The sequence below is a fragment of the Bombyx mandarina genome, chromosome 07 (genome assembly GCF_030267445.1).
Source record: "Bombyx mandarina strain Sakado chromosome 07, ASM3026744v2".
NCBI classification, from domain to species: Eukaryota; Metazoa; Arthropoda; class Insecta; order Lepidoptera; family Bombycidae; genus Bombyx; species Bombyx mandarina.
The window spans coordinates 12,597,677-12,620,705 of record NC_143214.1 but is presented as its reverse complement, the minus strand read 5'-3'; the positions used below and the strand labels follow the sequence as shown (position 1 = coordinate 12,620,705).

The window sequence follows — 23,029 nt, the reverse complement described above, 5'->3', positions numbered from 1 at the left end:
ATTGATATGTACCTACTAAGATCCTACCTAATTTAGACTCCCAGCGTGCGTTTAGATTTTCAGTTGTTATTATAAAATATAATTATGATTTCGACTGCATGTCTCAAGGCAGATGGTGGCGTATACCTATGTCTATGGATTCCGGTATCCACTTGACACTAGGTGGGATTTAACTGATTTAAGTTTCTTTATTCATCCAGTGCCACTTTAAAACAAAAACACTAGATCGTTGATGATGTGAGCTTGCAGCAAAGGTTGCAGTTTGAAGTCGTCGTGGCCTAAAGGATAAGACGTCCGGTGCATTCGTGTTGAAGCGATGCACCGGTGTTCGAATCCCGCAGGCGGGTACCAATTTTTCTAATGAAATATGTACTCAACAAATGTTCACGATTGACTTCCACGGTGAAGGAATAACATCGTGTAATAAAAATCAAACCCGCAAAATTATAATTTGCGTAATTACTGGTGGTAGGACCTCTTGTGAGTCCGCGCGGATAGGTACCACCGCCCTGCTTATTTCTGCCGTGAAGCAGTAATGCGTTTCGGTTTGAAGGGTGGGGTAGCCGTTGTAACTATACTGAGATTTTAGAACTTGTATCTCAAGGTGGGTGGCGCGTCTACGTTGTAGATGTCTATGGGCTCCAGTAACCACTTAACATCAGGTGGGCTGTGAGCTCGTCCACCCATCTACGCAATAAAAAAAAAAATAAAAAAAAAAAAAAAGGTTCTTTTTATTTTTTTCGGAGATTAGCTTCTTACAATGCCAATGTTGCCAGTGTAGAAATGTGTTACAAAAATCTTCAATCATAAAATGTACATATTCTGTTATTATGAAAGTTGATTTATTTGACACTGTGATCAAACGGGATGAAATTAAATAAAACGAGATGAGATGGAATGAAATGAACCTTCAATAAAATGGTGATTATATCCTATGACTGTATTGGAAGTTTTGAAAGAACCCGACAACGACCACCTCAAGCTATTTTGTTTCATTTCCTCACACTCGTGCACTTTTACAAATGTTAAACAGTTAATCTTTTTCTTCTTCTTTGTCGCTTCCTCATTACCGAGGGTCGTGACCACCTTGGTCCAGTTTTTGCACCAGCTTCCTCCAATGCTGCCTGCATACGGTCTGCTTAATGGCGCCCGGGACGCTGGTGTTTGTGGCCTCCTTGACAATGTCCGTCCACCTGGTTGGCAATCTTTCTCGACTTCTCTTTCCTTCCACGTGTTTCCTTCAACAGTTAATAACCTATTGTTATTACACATTTAGACTGGAAAAAGTACCTACTAAATTAACAAAATGAAGCAGCTCACACGACTTCGCCCGTCGCGTTCCCGCCAAAAAGTCATGGAGCGAAGTCATTACGTGCTCCCGTTTGAGGATTCGATTTGTTCAGAATCAACACTAATTTCATGGTACACAAAACGACAGCAATCATACGTGTGCTAGAGGCTCCCACTGTATAGTTGTTAGAGGTGGCACAATTTCAAGATCATGATTCTTTTGATAGCCGTTCTAGAATACTGTAAAGAACTACTTAAGTATATACTTAAATCTGTCTTATCATATTCTTTGCCAAGCGCACAAGCGACATAGGATCGTTATTAACAAAAAATCACATGGGGAGCACAGTTTTTTTCTCGGTTAGCCATTACTTACTAGGAAATCCGAAATAATGAAGATATGCAGTTATTTAGTTATATGTCTTTTATTTTGTAAATGTTAATGGTCCCCAAACATAACAAATGCGATCACAACTTTTTTTACACTATTTTAACTGAGTCAAACAATAAATACCTATCTTTTAAACTAAACAAGTAATGCGGCACCAAAGTTAAGCAACTAATTATTTAAAAAAAAAATTCCGTTCAGATAAAAAAGTGACTTGATTGAAAAAATTATGTTAGTATTTTTACAAGTTATAAAAGTTGCGGGAAGTAAAAATAAAAATTTGTAAACTAGTATTAGTATCGGTGTCACAAACAACATCCGTATTCATACAACCGCTTCGAACAATACACACCTATATTAAGCTTATAAAACGGCTAATTACAGATCGCAATTGATAAGAACTATCCGTTGATAAGAGCCACGGCAATCAGTAGGTTCGTATGGGTTCAATCAATAAACATCACTTGTATTTGTAATGTAATGTGAATGTGTGATAGTTTTACGTGAATATTTTGTCGTGAAATGAGCTAAGATGATGCTACAAGGGAGAACAGGTATGTCAAGAGAAGTTATTTGCGTAGGATTTTAATAAGGGACTGCTTCTAATTTTGACAAAAATTACTGTTCTGTTTTCATTGAATATACATCGCGAAAAGACAGCATAGGCTTGTCAGAATTTTTTTATCGATTTTATTTTTATATCTCTGTCAAATTCCTACAACATGTCCTCATCATAAATAAATTATAATTTGTCACATACAAGTTTTAAGCGACATTGTTGACACAGTGATATTTTTAAGGCTTTATAATCTTCTAAGTTTTTTTTCCAACATAACTTGACCATTACTCTTTGACTTAGCCCTTGAACTTACACGCTGCCTGTCAAGAGACAAATATTTAACTTCGACTGAAGTTGCAAATATTAACTGTTGACACAACATTCATTAGTTTGAGAATTCGTTTTTTTTGAATTTATAATTGAATATTAAAAAAATTGAGTTTAATTTTATTCTCTCTAGAGAGACCTTTAGGGCATATATGTGACCACTCACCGTGACATAGACTGTATAGTTGTGTTGACGGTGACAATAAAATAAAACGACTGTCCTATCCGTCAAAGTGGTACACTTCATTTTGGCCCGCAGAACTAGGCAAAATGGTGGTATCCACGCGTGTGAACTCACAATCTAACCTATCACCAATAAATACCAGTTGGCGATCATAGTGTGCTCTCTAATCTGAGAATGATTTGGCTCGTATAATTCTAAAAAGAAAGGTTTTGTATATACTTTGTGAATCAGTCAATCGATTAGTCGCCTTTTACGACAAACACAAGTGTCTACCCACGCCCTAAAAAAAAAGCGGCATTATCTTTGGGTAATTACTGGTCGTAATCTTGAAAAACTACTTATCACCGGCATAGTGGAAGGAAAGAGGCCTAGGGGTCGTAGTCTCATGCGCTAATCTGATCAAATTAAGAGACATTGGACACCGGCATCAATGTCGCTATCCACTGCGTAGAGGATACATCCATAGACACAGCCCACTGAGTTTCTCGCCGGATCTTCTCAGTGGGTCGCGTTTCCGATCCGGTGGTAGATTCTGCGAAGCACTGCTCTTACTAGAGTCAGTGTTAATAACACTTCGGTTTGAGCCCCGTGAGCTCCCCTACATACGTTAGGGCGAAGCTGAAATAGCCTCTCAAGGCTATAAGCATAAGAAGGAAAAAAAAATAAGATAGAAAAAAATGGAGGAACATAGTCCAAGCAAAAGTGCTCTGTAAAAGTCACGACCCTCAGCACTGAGGAATACGACGCAAAAAGGAGAAGGATTGGTCGTCGAGAGCTTCTCGCCGGATAATCTCATTGGGCCGCGATTCCGATCCGGTGATAGATTCAGCGAAGCACTGCTCTTGCTAGGGCAGAGGTTAGCAAGCTCTCACAGGTCGATTCCCTTGAGCTCGCCCGTCACTCCGTTGAAACCAGAACAGCCCCTCGAGGCTATTGGTAGTTATATAGGCAAAAAAATTGTAAGGCTTATTGAGATCAAAGAAGAAAAAAAGAAGTCATGTGTTTCGGTGCGTACGGTAAGAGAGCCCTTATACACTAGACCACTTCGATAAAGCGGCACGACACGAGAACCCTCTCATCGTGGCCGCCGGTAACTACATTCCCGATCCTGCGGACAGAATGGAAAGCAGTCGACGTCGCCCCAAACACGTCATCTCGGATCCTCCCGATCCACTAACGGTGCTTCTAGGTACTTCAAGCACCGGTCACCGTTCTCGTAGAACCCGTCGCTTGCGACGAAGGGCTCGACGAGTAAATTAACTCTCAGAGCCCACTGAGTTTCTCGCCGGATCTTCTCAGTGGGTCGCGTTTCCGATCCGGTGGTAGATTCTGCGAAGCACGACTCTTGCTAGGGTTCGTGTTAGCATCGTCGTCAGGTTTGAGCCCCGTGAGCTCACCTACTAGTTATGGTTACGCTGGAATAGCCTCTCTAGGCTACCAGCTTAGGTAGGAAAATAAAAAATAAATAAAAAAAAACACTAGAAGTGAGTCTTAGATCATGAAGCTGTTTAAATTTGCGCCGCCACAGCAACGAACCCTTTGAACAGAAAACACAAGTTTTATTTATTTATGAAATTCACAGCCCACCTGGTGTTAAGTGCTTACTGGAGCCCATAGACATCTACAACGTAAATGCCGCCACTCATCTTTAGATATAAGTTCTAAGGTCTCAGTATAGTTACAACGGCTGCCCCACCCTTCAAACCGAAACGCATTACTGCTTCACGGCAGAAATAGGCGGGGTGTTTGGTACCTACCCGTGCGGACTCCCGAGAGGTCCTACCACCAGTAAAATGCTCTTTCTAAGTCTAAGAAAAACTAGTTGATTCAAAATAATGATTTAATCCATATTTTCTTAATCGATTTGAGTGTTCATTCATTTTCAAATGAAGAAATGATCTTTGATCGGTCCAGTCTGAGCACGTGAAATATAAACTCTAATCTCTACCTCAATATTTTAATTAATAATCACACTAATCTTGTGAATGCGAATTGTTGATAAATACAAAATACTATTTTTCAGTTTTCCTCTTTCTGAATTACGGTCTATTTTAACCGATTTCAAAAAGGAGAGAATCTCAATTCGGTTCGACCATTTTTTTTGTGTTAGCTCAATTTTTTTAATGTAGGTAAACCGATTTGATGATCCTTTTTTATTTGAAAGCCGATATTTCTCATGTGGTTGGTTCCATTTGGATTTTATCAAGATATTTTTACTGGTGGTAGGACCTCTTGTGAGTCCGCACGGGTAGGTAGGTACCACCGCCCTGCCTATTTCTGCCGTAAAGTAGTAATGCGTTTCGGTTTGTAGGGTGGGGCAGCCGTCGTCACTATACTGAGACCTTAGAACTTATATCTCAGGGTGGGTGGCGAGATTTACGTTGTGAATGTCTATGGACTCCAGTAACCACGTGGGCTGTGAGTTCATCCACGCAACTAAGCTATAAAAAATAAAAATAAAATTGACATTACCCATCGCGCAAAACATTGCTTATCGGAAATGGCATTTAATAGGACACATTCTACGCTGCAGCGGAGTCACCGCAGAATCGATCGTTTTAAAGTAACAACCGCATGGCAGAAGACCTGTGTGCTTAGTTTGAGTTTCTTAACGTTCTCGATAGCGTAAAAGTTAACCCAATTTTGTATGCAGTTGGAACAGCGCCCCTAGCGACCGCAGCTACCACCATGGGACAGTGGTTCCGGAAGTGGCGCATCGACATCAACCCCACGAAAAGCACAGCGGTGCTCTTCAAAAGGGGTCGCCCTCCGAACACCACGCTGAGCATCCCCCTCCCGACTAGGCGCGTCAATACCCTCGCCCCCGCCGTTCGCCCGATCACGATGTTCGACCAGCCCATACCGTGGGCCCCGAAGGTCAAATACTTAGGCGTCACCCTCGACAGTAGGATGACATTCCGCCCCCACATTAAGACGGTACGCGACCGTGCCGCCTTCATTCTAGGACGTCTCTACCCGATGATATGTAGGCGAAGTAAAATGTCCCTTAGAAATAAGGTGACACTCTACAAAACTTGCATACGCCCCGTCATGACCTATGCAAGTGTAGTGTTCGCTCACGCGGCCCGCATACACTTAAAATCATTTCAAATCATTCAATCCCGTTTTTGCAGGATAGCCGTCGGAGCCCCGTGGTTCGTCAGGAACGTCGACCTCCATGACGACCTGGACTTAGAGTCCATCAGTAAGTATCTGCAGTCGGCGTCCATGCGCCACTTCGATAAAGCGGCACGACACGAGAACCCTCTCATCGTGGCCGCCGGTAACTACATTCCCGATCCTGCGGACAGAATGGAAAGCAGTCGACGTCGCCCAAAACACGTCATCTCGGATCCTCCCGATCCACTAACGGTGCTTTTAGGTACTTCAAGCACCGGTCACCGTTCTCGTCGAACCCGTCGCTTGCGACGAAGGGCTAGACGAGTAAATTAACTCTCAGACACAGCCCACTGAGTTTCTCGCCGGATCTTCTCAGTGGGTCGCGTTTCCGATCCGGTGGTAGATTCTGCGAAGCACGGCTCTTGCTAGGGTTCGTGTTAGCAACATCGTCAGGTTTGAGCCCCGTGAGCTCACCTACTAAAGTTAGGGTTACGCTGACATAGCCTCTCAAGGCTATCAGCTTAGGTAGGTAAAAAAAAAAAAAAACGCCCCTAGCGGCAAACGTACGCAAACGATCCCATTCCATACAAATATGAGCTAACTTTTACGCTATCGAGAACGTTACACTCTGTACACACTTGGCGACGCATCACGGAGATCGAAATGAGGACTGCTAGCTGGATATTCAGGAGCTAGTGTAAGACAGGGTGAAGCGGAGACAGCTTGTGCGGGCCCTACGGACCAGCGGGGTTCCTTAGGACTACTACAATTGACTTTGATAACATTGATGATATTCTCATTTTATTTTGTTAATAGCGGCTTTTTGTTTTATAAATATCTTTGGGTTGCTATGAATACTGGTTATTAGGTCAATGGATTTTACGTGAAAATATGGCTGTTCTATATTATCGTCAGCAGACATCTATGTAGTCCGCTATAACTTGGAATCGCTAATGTTTATCATCGGTGGCGGTGGACCCTGTGTGAAACCTATTCGAATAAAACCTTATTTATGTTCCATCTCTTTACAGCTTACACAATTTTAAATACAAATCCGTCACAGGTACAATTTTGTCCTGAAAAAATAGCGTTCAAAGATATCCTCTTACGGTCCGTCCCCCAAGTGCAACAAAGACACGACGAGGAATAAGTGTATATATAAAACTTTACGGCTTGCAGAATCTATGTAGCCTTCCTACCCACCACAGCCCTCCAGTCCTGGAGAGCCTGGAAAGGACTTCGGCCCACAGGTTATCCTACCTACCTTACAACAAAAACACATAAAAGTGATTTTCCTACCTACCACTCAGTAAATAAACATAAAATAATTTAGACTACATATGTTAAAAATATTTAGTGATTAAAGAGTTAATAATTAAATGATAAACGCGATAAAGGGGGTCTTATTAACGTATTATTTAATGTGTTACTACGTAATCATTTAACACTGACCTTTCGATTTTAAAGATTACACTTATCATATGGAAATCTGTCCTTAACTTATTTTATTATAATAAATAAATAAAAACAAAGTAGAAAAACGGTTTTCAATTAAATTATATATCAATTTAGTCGAATTCAATATTTTTTTAGAAAGGAAGATCGCGCATGTTTTGTAAAAAAATATTGATTTTTTACAAATCTCGCGCGATTTTCCGGCCCCAATTTATGATTCTCTCTGTTATGGTTACCAGAGACTGACATAATGTATATACGTTTAAATATATACATATATAGATAGCAAACACCCAGAGAATGAGCAAATAAATCTGTTCATCACACAATGTTTGCGTAATCACATGGCTCGATCCACCATGCTTTTTACGCAATCTAACTGTACGGTTTCTGGTGCGATGTAAATACTGTACGGTTGGTGATGTAATATAAAGGGTGTTAACTGCCCTTTATTAATAAAACAAGTTAGTTCCAATTTTACTCCGTATATTGTCACAAGTGTCTGACGTGTCGGGTGGGCTATGTACGACTGGCTAATGCAAGCGATGTACAAAACCGCATACGCTACTAAACTGTGTCCCTACACTTACCTTGGAAACTTCAAACGGATGTCCTATAAATACAATACAACTTAAATCTTTATGTCAGCAAATGAAGAAAATGAATATTGTTTTCTCTCAAATAATAATAGCACGTTCTTTTCAGTCTTTCACAAGTTATGGTACTTCCTCCAGACGTATATCGTGACGCTGAAGAGGTTCGACCTGTTCCTCCAGGGTACCCTGCTTATCGTCATCCTGCTGGAGAGCAACGTGTACTTGCTGCTGAGGAGGGACGCGGACCAGGGTTACAGTACACCTCTTATTGAAAGTAAGGTTAAAAAGAAGCAAAGTTTTATTTGTTTATTGCTTAATGGGAGAGTGAGCTCTCGGTCCCCTTGATATAGTGGTTTGAAGAGATAGTTTAAGGGCTCTAAAGGTACTCTGTACAAAAAAGATTCCATCTATCTTTCAGTCCTGAGATGTCCATTGTGGGACAAATTGGAGGAGTCAAACCTCACTAGAACGCCCTCGAAAAAGTTCCACATATTTTTTTAGTAAATGTCTTCCTGGCCTAACTGGTACCTAGGCGGCACTGAAAATTTCGGGAATTAACGAAGTGACACAACATTACTAGATAAAAATGTATTTATTGTTTTTCGAAGTATTCTCCGCGAAATTTGACACATTTTTCCATACGATGGAACCAATCATTGAAGCAACCATTCCATTCGGAAGTTGGGGTCTCCAAAATGGCCGTTTTGTAGGCGCCACAGCTTCTTCAGGTGATGAAAATCTCTGTCCACGCAATTTATTCTTTATTTTAGGGAAAGTATAGAAATCATTAGGGCTTAGGTCGGGGCTGTACGGCGGATGGTCTAATAATTCTATGTTCTCTTGCTCTAAAAACTCTTTTGTTCTGTGCGCGGTGTGAGAACTCGCATTGTCGTGATGGAGGATGATGCGGCGGTTGCAATTCTCTTTACGGAGTTCAGAAACGACCTGTGGCAAACAAATGCTAGCATACCATTCTGCATTAACCGTTCTTTGTCCCTCAAGAGGAATAGTCGTAACATGACCGGTTTTGGAGACAAACGTGGCCACCATTTTTTTTGCAACACTCCGTGAACGAACAATTTTTGTTGGCTTTAATTCATTTTCGAACACCCAAACTCGTGACTGGTTTTTTGTTTCGGGTTCGTACGCGTATATCCAGGATTCGTCACCTGATACAATGTGGTCCACCTGCGTGGAATCTTTCGAGAGTTCTGACGCACCAAGTAACGCGAGCCGCTTTTTGCTCTTCACAGAGCGAATGCGGTATCCATCGGGAAAACAACTTTTTGACACCTAATTGTTCATGCAAGATTATTTGTATTTGACTCATGCCAATGTCTAAAGTTGCCTGAATTTCGCGGTATATCAGATGTCGATCTTTCTCAATCAGCTTACGCACAGTATCAACGTTTTCTTGGGTGACTGCAGTTTTTGGACGACCTTGACGGGGATCATCACTGAGCTTGACACGTCCACGTTGAAACTCAGCAAACCAGCGATAAATTGTGGTTTTGGATGGGGCTTCATCACCAAATGCAGAAATCATCCGGTCAACACACTGTTTTTGTGTTAAACCACTTCGAAAGTCATAATAAATCATGGCTCTTGAATTTTCTCGAGTCAATTCCATTTTCTCAACGTCTAAACAAGTTTGACAAAACCTCGTGACAAGACCGAGAATCTTTTTTAAAATAAATAAATGGTATTCGATTTTTAAAATCAAGGATTTTTCAATTAAAAAGATTTTAATATGACAGGAACAGTGGAAATATTCCATTCCCGATACTTTTAGTGCAGCCCTCGTAAGATGCCCGGTGTAGTCGTATCGGGCGATGCGACTGTGCTGTGGCTTATTTGCCGCAGGCATTTGCCCATTTATCGTAATTGAAAGACATAACAAAATAATTGGCTTTATCTTCTAAATTAAAATTTCAGGCTGGGTACAAATCGCAGCAGGTGTCATAGAATGCGTATTGGGAGTTGTTCTGGCGTGGTGGGGGTCTGGTCGACGGCAGTTCGCGCTGACGGGATGGCTAGGAGCCTCCGCTACAGCTGGATTACTGGTCTTAGCATTTCCTTTCGCGTATTCTAATCCTGCGAATGTGGGTAGGTCTTGAAATCTAATCATTATATCTTCGTATTCGATCCGTTTCGCGCATTACCATGTACACAAATTTTTAAGAGCATAGATAAACCCCCAAATACATACTAATGAAGTTTAAAAACTGAAAAAACATGCTTAGTGGTTTAATTGCAAACCGAACTAGCACTACATGTACTTTGATATGATAACGTCTTTAAAATCGATGAACACCGGCTGCACGCGAATTGAAGCCGATAAGGTTACAAGATTCAGTTATTACAAATGAACAAACAAACATACCAAGCTAACGTAAGAAAGCGTCTAAGAAAAGTACTAGTATAGTTTATTTGTAAAGCTTAAATTCACTAATTTATCAAAATAAAATTTACCAATCCAGTTTTGCCACTTCTTTAATGGCCAGATATACGAACACGCTTTTGAGCCATAATAAGAAAGAGCAAATCAGACTTTAAGCATCAATCACTTACAGAACTATGCGGCGGTGAACCGGCCTTTCGGTCCCTAAGCCCTAGAGACGAAAACGTGACACCACGCACCGGGATTCTGGTACTGACGGCGCTGCTATGCGCCCTCACGAAGGTCAGCATCTGGGCGCACGGATTAACCTACTTAGACGACCATGACCCGACCAACGGCCCTTACTTCTATGGTGGGTTTACCAGACAATTTAGAAAAGTAAATGGAATTGTTCGAATCATCATCATAGTCGGTTACTCTTGGCAGAGCAGTCGTGGCCATGTAGAATTCTTGTTTATTAAAGCCTTGACAGATGTTCTCCACAGCTTACGAACTGAAGGTTGGCGCACGCACTCGTTAAGTGGGCTTTAATAAAGTCTTTCACCTGATCAGTCAAGCGCATGCGGCTTCGTCCACGAGATTTTTTACCATTGACCCTACCCTAAACAACAAGTTTCTCGTTAGACTCTGCTGGCCGTCGCGATACGTATCCAAATGATTCGAATATGCCAACTTAAATTAAGAATTTTAAATAAAACTTTAATAGCATTTGTGTCATAAATTGTCATAAATTGTCATAAATAATGTGCTAAGTCAACTCTTCTGCAAAAAAGTATATTGTGTATGCATTGATGTATTTTTATATATCAATGTGTGTATGGCACCGAAAATATATAATAAGCTACCTGATGCTTTAAAAAATTTATATATAAATATATATACCTAGTCAGGTCATAAATTCTGGCACATGTTTAATGTAAAATAATTGAAACAAGTTTATTCATTATGTAACCATTCATATACCAAAATGAACTTAACAAAACATAGATTCTTATGACACTAAAGTTTATTCAAAATGACCTCCGTGATTTTAAATACAGGCCTTCAATTTGCGCGGCCAGTCGTCTATCGCAGCACGAACGAGGTCCATGTCAATATCGGCGGCTGCCTTAATCAAGGATGTCTTGAGTGACTCCAAATTAGGATGAGGCTTTGAGCACGCCTTTTCCTTCAAGTGTTGCCATATCTTGTAATTTAACGGATTCAAATCTGGACTGGAGGAGGGCCAGTCTTCGTGCCGGATGAAGTCGATTTCACGCGCCGCCAGCCAGTCTTGTGTGCTCTTCGCTCTATGAGCTGGCGCCGAATCTTGTTGGAATACCCAGCGCCTGTTATTGAACATGGTATGAGAAACAGGTTCCACAAGGTTCGTCAGGACTGTATTTTGATACACAACTGCATTCGTTTTTACACCTTTCTCACAAAAATGTACCTCTGTTAAGCCCCAATAAGAAACTCCCAACCATACCATGAGCGAGGATGAAAAATGACCTCGTTGGACACGCGGAATACGGTTGCTCGCTTCTTCACTACTGTGTGCGTACACCTTATCATTTTGTTTGTTGTAGCTCTCTTCTACGGTAAAAATTTTTTCATCCGAAAAAATAATTTCCCGATATTTTTTTCAACAAAGCGCAGCATCTCTTCAGTCTCAGGTCCATTAGACGAGCATTCAAACAATGTCCTGTTTTTCTTCGATATGCCCGAAGCCCTAAGTCTTCATTTAACACCCTTTTCACCGTGGTTCTGCTTAACCCCATCTGAAGGGCCAACAGTTTCTGCTTACGTTTGGGATTTCTTTGAATTCGCGCCTTCACAGCTTTTATCACTGCTGGAGTCCTAACAGACCGAGGGCGACCACTTCTTGACCTGTCATCTACACTAGAGTCTTCATTGTATCGTTTGATGGTACGATAAACGAATCTTTTGGTTATATTCAAATTTTTCAGTATGTTAAAAATTTGCAATTCAAATATTCAATAAATTTATAAATTATTATAATAAATTTGCAATATTAAAATTTTTCAGTATGTTAAAAATTTGAATTGGCGCGTAACCGCAACAATGCAACGCAATAACTGCAACACGGTCTTCTTTAAGCGTCCACTCCATATTTAAAAATGAGTAAAATTCTAAAAGTATACATTTTTATTTTCATGAACAATTCGAAATTCGAATTCAATAAACTTTTTTGTGGCCAGCATTCTAAAAGAAAAGTTTTTACTGTGTGACAATACTTATGACCTGGACTAGTTATAAGTTCTTTTTAAATATAATAATATTTAAAAAGAACTTGTAAAAATTTTTCACCTTAAGACGTTATTATTATTATTATTATTTTTTTTTTATTGCCCTTGTAGGCAGACGAGCATACGGCCCACCTGATGGTGAGTGGTTACCGTCGCCCATGGACTTCAGCAATGTCAGGGGCAGAGCCAAGCCGCTGCCTACCGCTTAATACTCTCCACAAGCCTCGTTTATTTATTATACAGTTAGCGATTTTTTAAATGATAAATCATTATGTTAATTTTAAATTCGCTTCTTTCTGTTCTTTGTTTTCGTTTTCTATACTAATATTATAAAGAGGAAAGATTTGTTTGTTTGTTTGTTTCGAATAGGCTCCGAAACTACTGGACCGATTTGAAATATTCTTTTTCCATTAGAAGCCGACATTGTCCCTGATGAACATATGCTACTTTTTTTTTTTTTTTGTTTCATGTGTATTTTAATGTTTCCGAAGCGAAGCGAGGGCGGGTCGCTAGTATGACATAAATGACTAATTCTTATTCAATTAATTTATTTTGTTGTTTGATATTTTAATTAATTAATATATTTACTGACTGCATTTAATGTAAATCATTTTGAATAATATTTTCTCGCCGACCTGGTAGAAACACGCTGTTCTATAAAATAACTATCAACAATTTTGTAAGCCGTGTTTTAGCTAATAAAGTTTGATTTTATTTGATTTGATCTGCGTCTTTTCTTCAGGTATTCTCATATCGATTCGTTTGTCTCTCGGGTTGAGCGGCACCAACTGGTTCCGCCCGAGCTCAGTACGAGACGACTGGTGGGAGGGCCAGCTCTCCGCGTCGATGCTGACGATGATGTTCGCCATACTCTTCACGTTCTTCCCGACCAAGATGCCACAGTGGCAGGAGGAGGAAGTAACAGTGGATACAGGTAGATCGGGTACCCTTAACTAAGGCAATAAAAATATCAATCGGTATACCGTTTACTGGATCTGAAAAGGTTAAAGATCTGACAGAACTCTGTTTCCTTCCTAGATTTCCTGCCGTCCCTGTACCGAGTGATCAACAATAGAATAGTGGTGATCCAGTCTGTGGCTCTCTCTCTACTCACTACTGCAATATTCTGCTACGTCGAATACGACCATGCTTACGTTCAGGTACGTGCCTTCAGTCGGATTTGATACAAACTCATATATATTTAGATTGCGAATGCTCTGAGGTACTACAAGATCAGATTCTGGATTATCAAGAACTAGAACGATAATTCACAGTATGTTTCAAGATATCTTCTTTCAGCACTGCCAATGACTGACCACTCAGTGATTTTGAAGAGCAACATTATTTTTCAAAGGAGGTTTGAAGAGTGCTTATAAGGCTTTTACTGGTGGTAGGACCTCTTGTGAGTCCGCACAGGTAGGTACCACCACCCTGCCTATTTCTGCCGTGAAGCAGTAATGCGTTTCGGTTTGGGACAGCCGTCGTAACTATACCTTAGACCTTAGAACTTATATCTCAAGGTGGGTGGCGCATTTACGTTGTAGATGTCTATGGGCTCCAGTAACCACTTAACATCAAGTGAGCTGTGAGCTCGTCCAGCCATCTGAGCAATAAAAAAAAATTTAGATTGTACTACTAATAACGCCGGAACAGAGTTCCTGTGGATTTCCAAAAACCAGAACGATCATCCACAGTATGTTTCAAGATATCTTCTTTCAGCATTGCCAATGAGTGACCACTCAGTGATTTCGAAGAGCTACATTTTTTTTCAAACGAGGTTTGAAGAGTGCTTAAAGGCTTGGTGGCTTGGTCATACCTCTGCCCCTGCCAATATTCTACAGTAAAGCTTGTCATTTCTACAAAAAAAACCTCTCCCTTTGAATGAATGAACCTAAAACGTCATAATAAATGTGTTTTTCTGCAAAACTTGAATCATTTCGAGTAATATTTATTATTCGCTTTCACGTTTCCAGGCTCGTTTCCACGTCGAGGCTCTCAGACAGGATCTCAGGACCTCACGATTTTTGAGCGACTTCTTCAGATCCCTGGTCGTCATTTTCTTCATTATGGTAAATGAATACAAAATATAGACACAGCTAGGAGAAGTCGGCACGGGTTGGGTCATTCTGTATACACGTGATCTGCAGTCTGCTTAAAATCTTGTCATTTTCACTTCTGTGTGCTTACTGTAGTTTTTTAACGTCCTCGATAGCGTAAAAGTTAAGCCAATTTTGTATGCAGTTGGAACAGCGCCCCTAGCGGCAAAAGTACGCAAACGATCCCATTCCATACAAATATGAGCTAACTTTTACGCTATCGAGAACGTTAAAAAACTCGCACTAAGCACAATGAAGTAGTCGTGATGCAAAGGACAATAGGGCTGGTCTACTCGTATCGTTACTACTCGTTAGGTATCGAGCAACATAATATATCGATGTTCGAATCCCGCAGGCAGATACCAATTTTTCTAATGAAATACAATTGACAAGATGTTCACGTCAAGATGAGTGGCGTTATTCACGTCTATGGGCTTTTGTGGCTACTTAGCGCCGAGTGAGCCGTGAGCTCTTTTATCCGATTACGCAATGAACAAAACTTGCGATTTAAGATTACCTTTATTCCTGAAAGAGACAGCTATAGGTACAAACTCTCGAACCCCCAGATATTCAGGGTGAGATTCTCGGCGCGTCGTCCTGACGGCGTGAAGGCCAACACGGCGGCTCGAGTGGGCGGCGTGGTGGCTGTCTTCGTGGCCATATTCTTCGTGGTCCTGGCTTCTCTGGGCTGCGACACGGGCACGCTCGCGGGCCTGGACGAGGAGTACGTGCAGCCAGAATGCAGTCAGCAGTGCGGGTAATTGTCGGGCCATTGACTCATTGGACCAAGAGCCAGTCGTATTGACTACAACACGATCTAACGGGTGACGCGGCTCGGTTAATGTTATTTTATTTTGGCTTAGATGAATGCACTAGTTCATCGAGTGCAGGAATACCCAAAGTTATTTTGTCTGCTGCCCACTTTGAGAATAAATTCTTTTTTAGCGTCCCCATTTTGTCACCTACTGAAAAACCACTGTAGCGAGAGCTCCGTCGATGTCTAAGAGTCCTCCTAGATGAAATTACAAATCGTCTCCCAAGCCTCTACACAACGCCCCCATTTTTTTCTGGGTTTCTTACCGCCCCTTAGGCCTGCAGCGCCCACAAGGGGGCGTTATCGCCTACTTTGGGAAACGCTGCTCTAGTGTTAAGTGGTTATGAGGCCCATAGACATCACTAAGTGCATAACGCCACTCATCTTGAAAGAAGGCACTTGATTTTAATTCCACGATGTTATTTAATCACCGTGGAAGTCATACGTGAATATATTATTAAGTATGTATTTCATTAAAAAACTGATATCCGCCTGAGGCACACGAATACCGACACATTGCACTGCTCGATACGAATGCACCGGGCGGCTCATCCCACAGCCCAAGATAATTCAAACTGTCCTTACTTTCACTAAAACATCTATGAAGCCGAGACCCGTTTGTGTTCCAGATGCAACTCGGCCAGATACGGGTTCAGCCCGGTCTGTGGGCTGGACACGCTCACGACGTACTTCTCTCCCTGCCACGCAGGCTGCCGGGCCGTGGAAGACCTTAACGGGTTCTCGTGAGTTGGATATTTGGGAGGATCCCTTCTATCTATTTCTTTAAATGATACTCTAATGTTTTTTTCTTCTTTTTCTTTTCCTTCCTATGCTGATAGCCTTGAGAGGCTATTTCAGCTTTACTCTAGCATGTAAGTGAGCTCTCGGGGCTCAAACAGGAGGTGTTGCTAACACTTTTCCTAGCAAGAGCTGTGCTTCGCAGAATCTACCACCGGATCGGAAACGCGACCCACTGAGAAGATCCGCGAGAAATTCAATGGGCTATACTCTAGTGCTGACACTTCGTCTATATGGAAGTGATGTATCGCCTTAAGAAAAATAAAAAACAATACTTGTTCTAGAAACTTAACCTTAAGATTTTGTCTTCTTCTAACGTGCGCGTTAGAGAGAGACGGATAGACCGTGTCCGCGGCGCGCGACACACGCGCTCTTCAGTCACTCGTCCGCCTCGCCTCGCGCAGGTTGTACGCGGACTGCACGTGCGGGGCGCAACGCGCGGCGCTCGGGGCCTGCGCCCTTAGCGCGTGCTCCGTGCCCTTCAGTATCTACCAGATATTCTACACTATTATACCTGCAGTCTCAGGTAAGATTCCAATATGTGTTTATATGGCTAACATTTTAGGTTGATTTATTTTAAACTTTAGTACCTACCCACATTACAGACATTATTATTTAACGGGTTCTCACAACGATCTTCAGATTACACGAGTTCCCGATATTGCAAGCGCCATCATCATCATCCTAACGTTTTATCCACATATACACAATAGTGTGGGTAAAACGTTAGGAGCAGACATATCTGTCTACACTCTTTCTGGTCCTTGTTTGGATACTACCACTACGACAAGGTGACACACCCCGACTATATACACTCGCGGTATCGATAGTTTTTTCACTTAGAACGGATTTACAACATCAATTATGATTGGATTATTTTTCGATGAACCTCTGTAAGCTAGCTAAGGTGCAATCTATCTATATACCTAGTCAGGTCATAAATTCTGTCACATGTTTAATGTAAAATAATTGAAACAAGTTTATTCATTATGTAACCATTCATATACCAAAATGAACTTAACAAAACATAGATTCTTATGACACTAAAGTTTATTCAAAATGACCTCCGTGATTTTGAATACAGGCCTTCAATCTGCGCGGCCAGTCGTCTATCGCAGCACGAACGAGGTCCATGTCAATATCGGCGGCTGCCTTAATCAAGGATGTCTTGAGTGACTCCAAATTGGGATGAGGCTTTGGGCACGCCTTTTCCTCCAAGTGTTGCCATATCTTGTAATCTAACGGATTCAAATCTGGACTGGAGGAGGGCCAGTCTTCGTGCCGTATGAAGTCGATTTCACGCGCCGCCAGCCAGTCTTGTGTGCTCTTCGCTCTATGAGCTGGCGCCGAATCTTGTTGGAATACCCAGTGCCTGTTATTGAACATGGTATGAGAAACAGGTTCCACAAGGTTCGTCAGGACTGTATTTTGATACACAACTGCATTCGTTTTTACGCCTTTCTCACAAAAATGTACCTCTGTTAAGCCCCAATAAGAAACTCCCAACCATACCATGAGCGAGGATGGAATATGACCTCGTTGGACACGCGGAATACGGTTGCTCGCTTCTTCACTACTGTGTGCGTACACCTTATCATTTTGTTTGTTGTAGCTCTCTTCTACGGTAAAAATTTTTTCATCCGAAAAAAGAATTTCCCGATATTTTTTTCCCGCGTACCGCTTCAACAAAGCGCGGCATCTCTTCAGTCTTAGTTCCATTAGACGAGCATTCAAACGATGCCCTGTTTTTCTTCGATATGCCTGAAGCCCTAAGTCTTCATTTAACACCCTTTTCACCGTGGTTCTGATTAACCCCATCTGAAGGGCCAAGAGTTTCTGCTTACGTTTGTGATTTCTTTGAATTCGCGCCTTCACAGCTTTTATCACTGCTGGAGTCCTAACAGACCGAGGGCCACCACTTCTTGACCTGTCATCTACACTAGAGTCTTCATTGTATCGTTTGATGGTACGATAAACGAATCTTTTGGTTATATTCAAAATTTTCAGTATGTTAAAAATTTGAATTGGCGCGTAACCGCAACGATGCAACGCAATAACTGCAACATTGTCTTCTTTAAGCGTCCACTCCATATTTAAAAATGAGTAAATTTTCTAAAAGTATACATTTTTATTTTCATGAACAATTCGAAATTCGAATTCAATAAACTTTTTTGTGACCAGCATTCTAAAAGAAAAGTTTTTACTGTGTGACAATACTTATGACCTGACTAGTTATAGTGTAGTATTATAGTCAAGCCCGGTCCCTTCTACCGGCCTAGTTTGACAAGCTGCTTGATTTGTCTCATATCCAACCGATACCAAGCTTCTTAAGGTCACTCCACCCCACTTGCTGTAGTAAACCGAAGATTTCAACTAAAACAAGATTTTACATTTTTTATGTTAGCAAGACGTATTGTGATCTATGTGCTTAGTGTGAGTTTTTTAACGTTCTCGATAGCATAACAGTTAGCTCATATTTGTATGGAATGGGATCGTTTGCGTACGTTTGCCGCTAGGGGCGCTGTTCCAACTGCATACAAAATTTACATTTAAACTTTTACGCTATCGAGAACGTTAAGAAACTCGCACTAAGCATACTGAACCAAGTCAATACTATCAACCTGCTCATATCTGCTGCGAAGCAGTCCCTATTGCTTTTTCAAGCTGGGACAGCCATTACACGACACAATTGAAACTTCGGCCTCATGTGTCAAGGTGACGGCATGTTGTGATCAGCTCGTCCACACATCTACTCAGTATAATAGTGTAGGCAGTTTAAAAAACAAAAAAAAAACACGCTTAAACAACAAATCGCATCAAAAACTAATTTCATCTTCTTTTCGTATCTTGAATTTGGTGTACCAATTGGTGTCTGCAGACAAAATATAAAGCGAAGATATTAGTTTATTGTATCGTCATCGGTCGTTGAAGCGTGTGCAAATGGTCAAGTCGATCGAAGGTATTGAAGTGGGTGAAAAAAATGCTCTAAGAATCCGCCACGTGCAGACATACTGCTACGCTCTCAGTGTGCTTCCCTACATTTGCCGCTAGGGGCGCTGTTCCAACTCCACACAAATTCGAGTTATCTTTTACGTGATCGAAAAGTTAAAAAATTCGCACTGAGCACACAAGTTAACAAACCTCTCACCGAAATACAAATTAAAAGTCAATTAAATTATTACGAGGCTTGAAGTGGAATTCACTTATGTTTCGCTTTCTTGAATACATAAGTTATTATTTCCCTTCTAATAGAACGCTTTTATGACCGACACGACTATATGTACAATTTTCCAGAACATTCCCTATGGTACTAGTTGTTTTTGCGCTATACGACGTCAGATGACGTCACTCATACCAGCATAACAATACTGAGTTAGGCTTTTGCTTTTCAGGAGCATCGTTCCTGATGCAAGGCATGGTGCTAGTGAGGGCGGTCCGCAGGGTCGATAAACCGATCGCGATTGGATTCTCTTTCGCGCTGGTGGCGCTCCTGTCCTTTGTCGTCGGAAGACTACTGTACATGCTCATCAGTTGTAAGTTAAGGGTTTCCACATTCGACTCTAGGTTTGAAGAAGACATCGCCCTACCCTTGAACGACCACATAGCCCGAACGTTAACTGCCCATTCTTTAAAAAGAGCGTTTTATGTACTTCCGTAAAGGAATTACATCTATACTAATATATAAATCTAGTGGTTTTTACGGATGTTCCATTATATCTACTGAACGATGCTTGCGATTGACTTGAAACTTGGTATCCATTTAGAAAATACATGTACTTAATGGATAGGCTAATATTTATATGAGTTTTGGACTCCCAACATCAGTTGCGGGGGCCTTCATGATGAGAATCTTTGTGGGGGTGAGAAATAATAATGTTAATTTTAAATATCCAGCGAAGCGGACGGGTACAGTTAGTCGTGTAATAAAAATCAAGCCCGCAAAATTATAATTTGTGTAATTACTGGCGGTGGTGGGATTTCTTGTGAGCCCGCACGGATAGGTACCACCACCCTGCCTATTTCTGTCGTGAAGCAGTAATGCGTTTCGGTTTGAAGTCTGGAGCAGCCGTTATAACTATACTGGGACCTTAGAACTCATATCTCAAGATGGGCGGCGGTATTTACGTTATAGATGTCTATGGGCTCCGGTAACCACTTAACACCAGGTGTGCTATCTAGCTATCTGTGCAATAAAGAAAAACTTCTTTAGATGACAATGTGCCATTCCCGGTCTCCTAATTTACAAGAATCTTGACCACAAATGCTTGCGTCCATTGTTTTTCCTGGCGGTGAACTTGTTTCATTCCAGACCTGACGTGCGCGTATTCCTCTGGAGGTGTGTGCGTCCTGCACCGGCCCACGCTGTGGGCGATGTGCGCCACCAGTAGTGCCATGGCTCTGGGATCCGCTGTTGTCAGTTTGATAGCCAGCAAGACTCCGCTAGAGCCGACCACAGAGTTGTGATAACGTAGATTAAAATTATGAATAATCGATTTTTTGTCAAATTCCGATTGAGAATCGATAACCCTTTCACAGAATTTTACTGGTGGTAGGATCTCTTGTGAGTCCACACGGGTAGGTACCACCCTGTCTATTTCTGCCGTGAAGCAGCAATGCCTTTCAGTTTGAAGGGCGGGGCAGCCGTTGTAATTATACTGAGAATTTAAAGCTCATATCTCAAGGTGGGTGGCGGCATTTACGTTGTAGTTGTCTGTGGGCTCCGGTAACCACTTAAAACCAGGTGGGCTGTGCGCTCGTCCACCCATCTATGCAATAAAATAAAAAAGAATATTTTATTAAATAAGGTCACGTTTCAAAAGATATAATAACTTAAAGTCAAATTTTTAAACGTTTAAGTAATAACTTAAAGTCAAATTTTACGAATTTGCAAATCACGATTAATGTGCAGTGATAAAATGAACAACGTGTTGTCAATGTGGAGATAATTTGTAGTACTGAAACTCAACTGAATTAGACTAAGCAACTTAGGTTACGTACCTATAATTTGTATTTTAATGAAATAAAGTTTAGTACATTTTTAAAGGATCCCGAAAAGCTATGTCAAGCGGCTTTGTTTCATTTTCACACATTTGTACACTTTCACAGATACTAAACAGTTGATAAACCACTGTTATTACACATTTAAACCCGAAGAAACACTGAATAGACAAAATAAAACAATTCACACAACTTCGCTCCTCGCGTTCCCGCCAAAAATCCTCATAATGTACAGATAAAATAAAATATTAAATTTAATTTGTTTTTTTTTTCACTGACAAATACCGGTAGAGCCTATACAGACCTCCAGACCCAATAAAATCAGACATCACGTTCGGAAAGTTATATTTGTCAATTTTCCTACACAGACTGCAGTGCAATGGATATAATATTTCACGTACTTATAAATTTAACTAATTTTTATGTCTAATGTTTTATTGATAGGTTTCTGCATATTTATTTTCATGTTACTAGACAACTTTAATAAATAGCTCTGCTCAATTGTATTATACATCCTCCTGGCTGAGCCTTTGTTCGCTCTGACCGGATGAAACTGAAAAGGCCATCAGGCCACCAGTGCTCCTTCCTTCGTAAAAAAAAACGGTTGTCTGTAAAGTCGGTTTACTGGCGATAGTTAAACGTGAACACGTCATAAGAAAATACGCTTCAGAGCGAGGTAACGCCGCATGAGTCATGTTTTTTCGTGCGTGCAGCCGGCTCCATCGAATTATAAGACGTTGTCACGTCAAAAAATCATATGTTCTGCAGTATTTGTGTAGTCGCAGTAAGTTTTACCTTATCTACCATCTATTTTATCTCATCCCATCTAGTTTCATTTAATTTCATCCATTAAATCAATTTGATTAAAATCTCGTATAAATCAACTTCACCTCAGTCCGATCCGTATCATTTTTCGTATAACAGTATATTTATGTAGAATAGGGATCGCAGCGCATAAAATAAAACTTCCACTGTTCCAAAATCTTCTGTTTTATGTAATAATAATTTAAAATTAATTAACACTTTTATCATGTACGCCTTGCTCATTTTTTAACCGTCTTCGCCATCTTCCTTTTTTCTGTCATTCTGTCTGTCAATCTCTTCTCCCTTTCTTTCCGTTTTCTCTCTCACTCACAGTTTAACGCTTTTTATACTTTCCTTTCTTACCAATCCTACATTTATGTATATTAATTTAATAATGAGTAAGTCGATGGTGCAGTAATTCGCGTCCCTGACTGTTGCGCCGAGGTTCGTGGGTTCGATTCCCACATCGGGCAACATTCACCTGATAAACAGGTTTGTGTCCTGTTTGTCTGGATGTTTATAATCATCATAAAATACATAGGTAATCGTTTTTTAGAGCTCGACACTGGCAACAACCCGATTGCCAGATTAAAAAAGAAAAAGACAGCGTTAGGTTTTTAATAGGTACGATTAAGATTTAATTTTTCCTCCCACCATAAAAAAACGGCATTCTTGTCTAAAAGAAATAAAACGAATTAATTATAACCAAAATGGCACATAATTTATTTTAAATATTTTAACTAAATTAAAATTTCACCTACAACTATGGAATCCATCACTATTCTACGTATGTAAATGTAGCAGAATTATAAAAAAATATTTAAATAAAATCTAATAAATAAAATATATAAAAAAACGCGTATAATATGTTTTTCCTCTTAGATGTTGTCTGTCCGTCTCATAAATGGTCACTGCAAATAGAATGATTTTATTGCCAACTCAAACAAGAT

At 40.7% G+C, this 23,029-nt stretch overlaps 1 protein-coding gene across 2 annotated transcripts; it reads left to right on the top strand.

The window, feature by feature from the left end:
• The first annotated feature begins 2,071 nt into the window (after positions 1 to 2,071).
• Positions 2,072 to 21,323, top strand: LOC149502730 (solute carrier organic anion transporter family member 2A1). Of its 2 annotated transcripts, XM_089728846.1 has the most exons (12): positions 2,075 to 2,232; positions 8,029 to 8,193; positions 9,855 to 10,025; positions 10,493 to 10,672; positions 13,312 to 13,503; positions 13,608 to 13,729; positions 14,543 to 14,638; positions 15,232 to 15,422; positions 16,109 to 16,222; positions 16,682 to 16,803; positions 19,670 to 19,810; positions 20,587 to 21,323. In XM_089728846.1, the coding sequence occupies exons 1-12, from the start codon at positions 2,211 to 2,213 to the stop codon at positions 20,739 to 20,741; spliced, it is 1,671 nt and encodes a 556-aa protein (XP_089584972.1). In that variant the 5' UTR covers positions 2,075 to 2,210; the 3' UTR covers positions 20,742 to 21,323. The 2 variants fall into 2 exon arrangements, with proteins under 2 accessions (XP_089584973.1, XP_089584972.1); XM_089728847.1 differs by lacking the exon at positions 9,855 to 10,025 and having other exon boundaries at positions 2,072 to 2,232.
• Positions 21,324 to 23,029: the final 1,706 nt, after the last annotated feature.